The sequence below is a fragment of the Melanostigma gelatinosum genome, assembly GCF_949748355.1.
Source record: "Melanostigma gelatinosum genome assembly, chromosome: 7".
In the NCBI taxonomy this organism is placed as follows: Eukaryota; Metazoa; Chordata; class Actinopteri; order Perciformes; family Zoarcidae; genus Melanostigma; species Melanostigma gelatinosum.
Genome location: NC_136640.1, coordinates 841925 through 851924, shown reverse-complemented (window position 1 = coordinate 851924; position 10000 = coordinate 841925). Strand labels below are relative to the sequence as shown.

At 45.6% G+C, this 10000-nt stretch overlaps 1 protein-coding gene across 2 annotated transcripts in view; it reads left to right on the top strand.

Moving 5' to 3' along the window:
• The window catches only part of rffl (ring finger and FYVE-like domain containing E3 ubiquitin protein ligase), a 13040-nt gene extending 6355 nt beyond the window's left edge, over positions 1-6685 (top strand). The window contains exons 3-8 of one of the 2 annotated variants that reach the window (XM_079271430.1): positions 907-1104; positions 1186-1437; positions 2844-3048; positions 3857-3880; positions 4256-4471; positions 5129-6685. In XM_079271430.1, coding sequence (XP_079127556.1) covers positions 907-1104; positions 1186-1437; positions 2844-3048; positions 3857-3880; positions 4256-4446 — 870 coding nt within the window. In that variant the 3' untranslated portion in view covers positions 4447-4471; positions 5129-6685. Of the gene's footprint in view, positions 1-906; positions 1105-1185; positions 1438-2843; positions 3049-3856; positions 3881-4083; positions 4152-4255; positions 4472-5128 lie in introns of those variants that run through there. The other variant, XM_079271431.1, reaches the window with a different exon arrangement.
• The last annotated feature ends 3315 nt before the right edge of the window (positions 6686-10000 follow it).

The following is a 10000-nucleotide window of genomic DNA, read 5'->3' as shown; positions in this document are numbered from 1 at the left end:
GTTAGCCGTTAGCGGTGCTGCTAACGTTACTAGCTCTCCTCCTGTTGGTTAGCCGTTAGCGGTGCTGCTGACGTTACTAGCTCTCCTCCTGTTGGTTAGCCGTTAGCGGTGCTGCTAACGTTACTAGCTCTCCTCCTGTTGGTTAGCCGTTAGCGGTGCTGCTGACGTTACTAGCTCTCCTCCTGTTGGTTAGCCGTTAGCGGTGCTGCTGACGTTACTAGCTCTCCTCCTGTTGGTTAGCCGTTAGCGGTGCTGCTGACGTTACTAGCTCTCCTCCTGTTAGATAGCCGTTAGCGGTGCTGCTGACGTTACTAGCTCTCCTCCTGTTAGATAGCCGTTAGCGGTGCTGCTGACGTTACTAGCTCTCCTCCTGTTGGTTAGCCGTTAGCGGTGCTGCTAACGTTACTAGCTCTCCTCCTGTTGGTTAGCCGTTAGCGGTGCTGCTGACGTTACTAGCTCTCCTCCTGTTGGTTAGCCGTTAGCGGTGCTGCTGACGTTACTAGCTCTCCTCCTGTTGGTTAGCCGTTAGCGGTGCTGCTGACGTTACTAGCTCTCCTCCTGTTAGATAGCCGTTAGCGGTGCTGCTGACGTTACTAGCTCTCCTCCTGTTGGTTAGCCGTTAGCGGTGCTGCTAACGTTACTAGCTCTCCTCCTGTTGGTTAGCCGTTAGCGGTGCTGCTGACGTTACTAGCTCTCCTCCTGTTGGTTAGCCGTTAGCGGTGCTGCTGACGTTACTAGCTCTCCTCCTGTTAGATAGCCGTTAGCGGTGCTGCTGACGTTACTAGCTCTCCTCCTGTTGGTTAGCCGTTAGCGGTGCTGCTAACGTTACTAGCTCTCCTCCTGTTGGTTGTTTACAATGAAACATGATCAGAGACCAGATGATTGACAGGTGTCTCTCTCCACCAGCACGTCTGTGTGGACTGTAAGAAGGACTACTGCAGCCGTTGCTCCGCCCAGCTGGAGCCCCGCCCCCGCCTCTGTCACACCTGTCAGCGTTTCTACGGCAACCTTCTGGAGCGGGCGGAGCTGATGAAGCTGAAAGTGAAGGAGCTGAGAGACTACCTGCACCTGCACGAGGTGTCCACCCACCTGTGCAGAGAGAAGGTCACTTCCTGTCCTCCACTGAGCAGCTTGAATGTAGAAAACCGGATCCTGTTAAAACCCTCTGTGTCCCCTTTTGTTCAGGAGGAGCTGGTGGAGCTGGTCCTCGGGCAGCAGTCCAACGAGTCCTCCCCGTCCGACGAGTCCGCCCCCGAGACCCTGACCCCTGATCCCCTCTCTGTGACCTCTGACCCCCTTGACCTCTCCCCTCACATCTCCACCTTGACCCTGGACTCCACCGCCTCCATCCCCGAGCCCCCGGCCCCACAGCCTGAAGCCCCGCCCCCGCTAACAGAGACCGCCCCCACCGAGCCCGACGTTCAGGACGAAGACCAGGTGAAACCAGAACAGGGGAGAGAGACTCAGGCAGGGTCTTGTTTCTGAGTCAGGGTCTTGTTTTGTGAGTCAGGGTCTTGTTTTGTGAGTCAGGGTCTCTTTTCTGAGTCAGGGTCTCTTTTATGAGTCAGGGTCTTGTTTTGTGAGTCAGGGTCTTGTTTTGTAAGTCAGTGTCTTGTTTCTGAGTCAGGGTCTTGTTTTATGAGTCAGGGTCTTGTTTTATGAGTCAGGGTCTTGTTTCTGAGTCAGGGTCTTGTTTTATGAGTCAGGGTCTTGTTTTATGAGTCAGGGTCTTGTTTTATGAGTCAGGGTCTTGTTTTATGAGTCAGGGTCTTGTTTTGTAAGTCAGGGTCTCTTTTATGAGTCAGGGTCTTGTTTCTGAGTCAGGGTCTTGTTTTGTGAGTCAGGGTCTTGTTTTGTGAGTCAGGGTCTTGTTTCTGAGTCAGGGTCTTGTTTTGTGAGTCGGGGTTTTGTTTTGTGAGTCGGGGTCTTGTTTTGTGAGTCGGGGTCTTGTTTCTGAGTCAGGGACTTGTTTTGTGAGTCAGGGTCTTGTTTCTGAGTCAGGGTCTTGTTTTGTGAGTCGGGGTCTTGTTTTGTGAGTCGGGGTCTTGTTTTGTGAGTCGGGGTCTTGTTTCTGAGTCAGGGACTTGTTTTGTGAGTCAGGGTCTTGTTTTGTGAGTCAGGGTCTTGTTTCTGAGTCAGGGTCTTGTTTCCGAGTCAGGGTCTTGTTTCTGAGTCAGGGTCTCTTTTCTGAGTCAGGGTCTTGTTTCTGAGTCAGGGTCTTGTTTCTGAGTCAGGGTCTTGTTTCTGAGTCAGGGTCTTGTTTCCGAGTCAGGGTCTTGTTTCTGAGTCAGGGTCTTGTTTTGTGAGTCAGGGTCTTGTTTCTGAGTCAGGGTCACTTTTGTGAGTCAGGGTCTCGTTTTGTGAGTCAGGGTCTCGTTTTGTAAGTCAGGGTCTCGTTTCTGAGTCAGGGTCACTTTTCTGAGTCAGGGTCTCGTTTTGTGAGTCAGGGTCTCGTTTTGTAAGTCAGGGTCTTGTTTCTGAGTCAGGGTCACTTTTCTGAGTCAGGGTCTCGTTTTGTGAGTCAGGGTCTCGTTTTGTAAGTCAGGGTCTTGTTTTGTGAGTCCGGGTCTTGTGTCTGAGTCCGGGTCTTGTTTTGTGAGTCGGGGTCTTGTTTTATGAGTCAGGGTCTTGTTTTGTGAGTCAGGGTCTTGTTTTATGAGTCAGGGTCTTGTTTTATGAGTCAGGGTCTGTTTTGTGAGTCAGGGTCTTGTTTGTGAGTCAGGGTCTTGTTTCTGAGTCAGGGTCTCTTTTCTGAGTCAGGATCTTGTTTCTGAGTCAGGGTCTCTTTTCTGAGTCTGGATTCTTCAGATCTTGATTTCGTGTCCTTTGTCTGTCTGGTTCAGAACTCGGACCCGGAGGAGGTCCCGGTTTCGGGTCGCCGGGCCTCTCTGTCTGACCTGAGATGTCTGGACGACATCGAGGCGCTCAGCGTCCGACAGCTGAAGGAAATCCTCGCCAGGAACTTTGTCAACTACAAAGGCTGCTGTGAGAAGTGGGAGCTGATGGAGAGAGTGAGCCGGCTGTACCAGGACCAGCAGAAATTACTGGGTGAGTACCAGGACCATAGAGGGTCAGGACCATAGAGAGTCAGCACCAGGAACATAGAGGGTCAGGACCATAGAGGGTCAGTACCAGGACCATAGAGGGTCAGGACCATAGAGGGTCAGTACCATACATGGTCAGTACCAGGACCATAGAGGGTCAGTACCGGGAACAAAGAGGGTCAGGACCATAGAGGGTCAGTACCAGGAACATAGAGGGTCAATACCAGGACCATAGGGGTCAAGACCATAGAGGGTCAGTACCAGGAACAAAGAGGGTCAGGACCATAGAGGGTCAGTACCAGGAACAAAGATGGTCAGGACCATAGAGAGTCAGTACCAGGAACATAGAGGGTCAGGACCAGGACCATAGAGGGTCAGTACCAGGACCATAGGGGTCAGGACCATAGAGGGTCAGTACCAGGAACAAAGAGGGTCAGGACCATAGAGGGTCAGTACCAGGAACAAAGATGGTCAGGACCATAGAGGGTCAGTACCAAGACCATAGAGGGTCAGGACCATAGAGGGTCAGTATCAAGACCATAGAGGGTCAGGACCATAGAGGGTCAGTACCAGGACCATAGAGGGTCAGTACCATAGAGGGTCAGTACCATAGAGGGTCAGTACCAGGACCATAGAGGGTCAGTACCAGGAACAAAGACGGTCAGGACTATAGAGGATCAGGACCGTAGAGGCTCGGTCCCAGGACCAGCAGATGCGACCCACAATTCAATGCAAAGCTAAATCATCCATCTCCAGGTGGGTTGATTAGTTTTATAAATACATTTATAAATTGTTTACTGTTTGTGTTTCAGCCGCCAGCGCTGTGAACGCCTCTGGTGAGTTTTGTGTTTCCTCTGAAAAGATAAGATGACAAAGATAAATAAGCAGTATAGAAGACAAACGATATCAAAACAGAACAATTTAGTTCTTCATTTATATTTGTCTGTGAATTCCTTTGAGTATTTGATTCATCGTTATCAAGCTATTTTCATTTATTTAAAAACTATTTTGATAATTCTTAGTTCAATGTCCGTTTTAGAGACAAATGCCCAAAACTCTGCTTGTCGAATGATGTCAAACTGAATATCTTTGGGTTTTGGACTGTTGGTAAGGACTACTTATTGACGTTATACAGACGGATAAATGGATGAAATAATTGGTAATAAAAGTAATACGTTCACCGTGTCCCGTACGTCTCGGTCTCCCTCCAGAGTCCGGCGGTGTTGGTGGATCTGCAGGTCCGGAGGAGAACCTCTGTAAGATCTGTATGGACTGTCCCATCGACTGTGTCCTGCTGGAGTGTGGTCACATGATCACCTGCACCAAGTGCGGCAAAAGGATGAGCGAGTGTCCCATCTGCCGCCAGTACGTCGTCCGAGCCGTCCACGTCTTCCGGTCCTGAGCCAGCAACTCTGACCTGAATCCAGGTGAACCACATTCCAGTCTGATCCACACCAAAAATCTGCTTCCAATGCCAGTTTAACCAAACCATCCGACTTCCAATCCCAGTTTAACTAAACCAACCGACATCCAATCCCAGTTTAACTAAACCAACCGACATCCAATCCCAGTTTAACTAAACCAACCGACATCCAATCCCAGTTTAACTAAACCAACCGACATCCAATCCCAGTTTAACCAAACCATCCGACTTCCAATCCCAGTTTAACTAAACCAACCGACATCCAATCCCAGTTTAACTAAACCAACCGACATCCAATCCCAGTTTAACTAAACCAACCGACATCCAATCCCAGTTTAACTAAACCAACCGACTTCCAATCCCAGTTTAACTAAACCAACCGACTTCCAATCCCAGTTTAACTAAACCAACCGACAGCCAATCCCAGTTTAACTAAACCAACCGACAGCCAATCCCAGTTTAACTAAACCAACCGACTTCCAATCCCAGTTGAACCAAACCAACTGACTTCCAATCCCAGTCTAACGTAATCCTTCATGAACCTCTTAAACTCTCCGTCTCTGTAAACTTGTTCAAACTAACTGAACTCTTTTTTTAATGGAGATGCTAAAGTTTCTATTTATTGTTTCTACCATTAAATCTTCTTCTTCTTCATCTGCAGGATGGTCATCAAAGGAACAAACTGAAGGGACCGTCTACAGCTGTGTTTTATTTTGGTAACTCTATTTTTCTAGTGTAAATATGAAGACGAACGTAAGAAGTATCCTTATGTTTGAACATAAACACTAAATGTACAGACCGACTCTTAAGATTTTAGCCTTTGAACTCGTGGCCCAGAGAGACTCTACCAAAGAGAAGCTTCACCTGGACAGGTGAGGAGGGTCCAATGTCACCACGCAGCCTTTAACTCACTTATTACAGCCTTTACTCTGTTTACACTGTAAAAAATAACTCCATGAAGTGAAGCGAAACCACTTCAGCCTTTCCTCGCTGCTTCAGTGTAATACAATCTGCTTCAGACCAGCAGCCAATCAGAGACAAGTCATCAACGTGTTCATTAAACTGCCTTAAACTCAGATTACCAGCAGGAGAATAACCTTTGACCTCCACACACACACCGTCTGAGCCCCGCCCCCAGCCTCAGGTGATTGGTGCTGCACCTCTCAATCACAGCTTTTACCTTAAAATGGTGAGCAGAAAGATGTGAACGTTGGTTTAATTGAAACAAAAGAGGACCCAGGACGCGTCCCTGAGGAACTCCACGTGTTATTAACAGACAGAACAAGAGGATTTAAGGATAAGGATGTTTATTATCATTGTAAAAACATACAACGAATTTAAGTTGGCTTAATTTCGTTGTATGTTTTTACAATAATGATAAACATCCTTATCCTTATTTACGCATCTTTACCAGCAGACTGTCTCTGTGTTGTTGAACAGAAACTTTATCAGTTAAACTCTTTGGTGTGAAGTTGACTTTGTGTCGTCGTTGTAACTCTGAATGCACTAATCTGTTGATGTTTGAACTTTTTCTGAAGTTGAGTTTGTTTTGTTGGGACAAAGAAGAGGAACTTCTTCCAGAGGGACAATGCAGGAAATATTTTTGTTTTGTTTGTTCTTGTGAGATCATTAAGGTTTATTTTTGTTGTGAATATGTTAGATTTGTTTTTGTGAAATGATGGTTGGTATTAACAGCCGTTCTTACTTTGGGATCACACATTCATCTTCAAGTTTAACTTGTGGAGCATTAGTCCCCCTGTACTTTGATTCCTCAGCTACAACATACGTACATAACGCAATAATCACAGTTTTATTTGAACTCTTCAGGTATCTGTTAGCATTGTTAGCTGTCCCTACTGAGACCAACACAGCTGGAAGCTAACGTGCTAGCATCCGGTTGTTTCTCTCCACGGTCCAGCAGGTCTGAGTGTTGAGGTTTGTTAAAATAAAGCAGTTTCCACTTTCTTGATTGTGTCATTTGAAGAATAGTTTGAGGATCAAAGGGTTCTAACTTGTGACCCACTGGAGGGGTCCCAACCCACAGTTTGGGAACCACTGCCTTAGTCTCAGTAAGACACGCTAACGCTGAACATTCTGATTTTAATCACACTTCAGATACTTTGTGATGTTTTTAAATCTGGTAAAAAATGAAGCATTGTACATTTGAAGAAGCTTTAGTTTTCTGAGTGAATTTTTGAAATAAAACCAATTCTCCGGTCGTGTGTCCATTCTGTCCTCACATTACTTTTCTCACTCTGTTGGCAGAACACATGGAGCGGTGTTACGTAATTACAACATTTACAACTCATGAAAAGAAGGTTCATTGGAAAGAATGAGCTGCTTATTAACTTTTGAACTACAGCTCACTAAAGTGGGCCGGCTAAAGCCGTTTTACTGTTTTTTAATTTACTGACCTCCAGGTCCTGCAGGTCAGTTTTTATCAGAGTTCGCAGACTTTCTCACCTCTATTATCAAGCTAGACAAAGTGCTTCTGGTTGGTGATTTAATCTGCATATCAATGATACCACAGATTGCAGTGCCACTGAGTTTCTTTTAATCTTTTAATTTCACGCAACATGTTTCTGGCGCCACTCACGGGGGTGGTCACACCTTGGACCTTGTGTTCTCTCTGGGTCTTGATATTGATAATACCCGTTGTGAGAACCTACTGATCAGTGACCATAAATGTATTTTCTTTGATATTTCTGTCAATGCTGACCCATTGTGTCTGAAACAAACATTCCACTCCCGCATTATTACTCGGAGTACAGCTGATCAGTTCTCTATGCACTTCTGCTCAGTTCTCTATGCACTTCTGCTGTGATATCAACACAAATCTCAATGATGTTGAACTCTTGATACAGTCATTTAATGAACATTGCACCACTTTGCTGGATAAAGTGGCACCTCTTAAGGAAAGGACCAGGGCTGCCTATAACACTACTCCGTGGATGACAGACGCTGTGTGCAGCCTGAGACGGAAGTGTCGCAGGACAGAGCGGCTCTGGAAAGCCACTGGGCTGGAAGTGCATCGCTCATATCTCAAATTATTGGCCCTGCAGTAACATCTATTGTCAATTCCTCATTGTCTACAGGAATTGTCCCTTCCTATTTCAAACATGCCACTATCCAGCCCATATTAAAGAAACCTAACTTAGAACCAGCTTTGCCCATGAACTACAGGCCCATATCAAAACTGCCTTTCCTGTCCAAAATTGTAGAGAAAGTGGTGGCCAAAGAACTTACTGCTGCACTGGAGAGGCACAACATGTATGACAAGTTCCAGTCTGGGTTTCGTAAGCAACACTCTACTGAAACCGCTCTCCTGAGGGTTTCAAATGACATTCTTGTGTGTGCTGATGCAGGTGACTGCTCTGTGTTAGTTCTTCTGGATCTCAGTTCTGCATTTGACACTATAGACCATAACATCCTGATTAAGAGGCTTTGTGATTGGGTGGGCATATCTGGCATAGCGTTAGACTGGTTTACATCTTACCTCAGTGACAGAAGTTTCAATGTCTCTGTGGGTGATTTTGTGTCTGTTACCTCTCCACTGTCTTGTGGTGTACCGCAGGGCTCGGTTCTGGGGCCTCTGTTATTTTCCCTTTATCTGTTTATCTGTTACCTTTGGGAAGCTATAATGTGTCCTATCATTTATATGCAGACGATATCCAACTCCATCTGTCATTCAATCCCAGCGAGGCATTCACATTAACTCGGCTCCTGGACTGTGTCAATGCCATCAGAGACTGGACGGCAGAAAACTGCTTACAACTCAACGACTCTAAGACGGAGGTCCTAGTTATTGCTCCAGAGGAGTTTGTCCCCATGATCAGGCAGATTATTAGTCCTCTCTCTTCTGCTGCCCATTGCAACCTGCGCAATCTCGGGATTTTCTTTGATCGATCCATGTCGTTTGACCCTCATGTTAAGCAGCTGTCCAGGTCATATTTCTTCCATCTAAGAAATATCAGTAAACTGAGATCTGTAGTATCAACACCTGAATTATAAATGATCATACACACATTTATCTCTTCACACATTGACTACTGCAACTCACTTTTCACATCACTCAGTGCATCTGCTCTTAACCGTCTGCAGGTCATCCAAAACGCTGCACCAGATTACTCACCAGGACAAACCGACGGTCTCACATCACCCCCGTACTCCGATCTCTCCACTGGCTTCCTGTAGCATCTCGGATACACTTCAACATTCTCACCATCACTTACAGAGCACTTCACGGTCAGGCTCCGACTTATGTAGCTGATCTACTTCACCCCTATTCACCCGCCCGCACTCTCAGGTCAAACGCTCGAGGTCTTCTGTCCCACGCACACGATTTAAGAGCCGTGGTGACCGAGCCTTTGAGGCAGTGGCCCCGTGGTGACCGAGCCTTTGAGGCAGTGGCCCCTCTGGAATGCTCTGCCTGCAACTCTGCGCCTCACAGATACTGTGGATACTTTTAAAAGCCAGCTCAAAACCCACCTGTTTAGGCTGGCGTTTGTGTAAAAGTAAACCCATGTCCTAGACCTGCTCTTAAAATGTGTCATGTTTTGTATGCTTTTAAATTTCTGCTCTGTGAAGCACTTTGTGATTTTCTGTCTGAGAAAAGCGCTCTATAAATAAATTGTATTATTATTATTATTGTTTCTTCTCCCGCAGATATAATACAGGACGAGCGGTTCTGCTGCTGCACATCTAGATCCAGCACCACTAAAGTACCAAATGATGGAAGTTCTTTGATGACAGAAGTGTTTTTTACAGCTGGAAGTCAGAACTTGCTGAGGCGACGTTCCTATTTTCTACTTCGCTAAATGAAGTCTATTTTCACTCAGATTTGGTCTTGAACTAATCCAAAAGTAACAGAAAGTAATCAAGTTACGTTACTTTAATATTGTGATACGTGTATTTGGTTAGTGATTACATCTTACAGGTAGTCATTTATCGGAATACATTTTAAAGTGCAGGTGTGACCATATCAGTGAGGCCTTGAACCTTTCGTCCACTCATCAATGTATTCTGTCTCCTCAAGGCTGCTCCATGTCCTCCTGGATCATCTTTTGTCCCTCGTAAAGAATGATTTATGGTTATTTTTTATTTTTCTGATGCAAGGGTTCTAAAACGCTGTACACATTGTTTAGAGTACTTAAAGTATAAAGTAGCATCACTCAATATCGTCAAGTAAAGTACATTACCAAAAACATTGTACTTAAATACTGCTAAAGTACTTAGTTACAACTCACTACTGATTATTTGTAATGTTTTAAATTAGACCTTACAACATTTATATTTTTTATTGTCATTTTGTTCTTATCATTTATTTTATTTTTTTAATTATGTTGTATCTGAGAGGATTGAACATTTAAGGTCACACAGAGCTGATATATTTAATTGATCATAATATTAAATGTGGGCGGGACTATGTCTGTCCTCGGCTGTCCATTGGGTGTTTTGACTTTAGAGGGCGGGACCTATGCTGTTCATTGGGCATTGGGCGGGACTGTGTCTGTCCTCGGCTGTCCATTGGGTG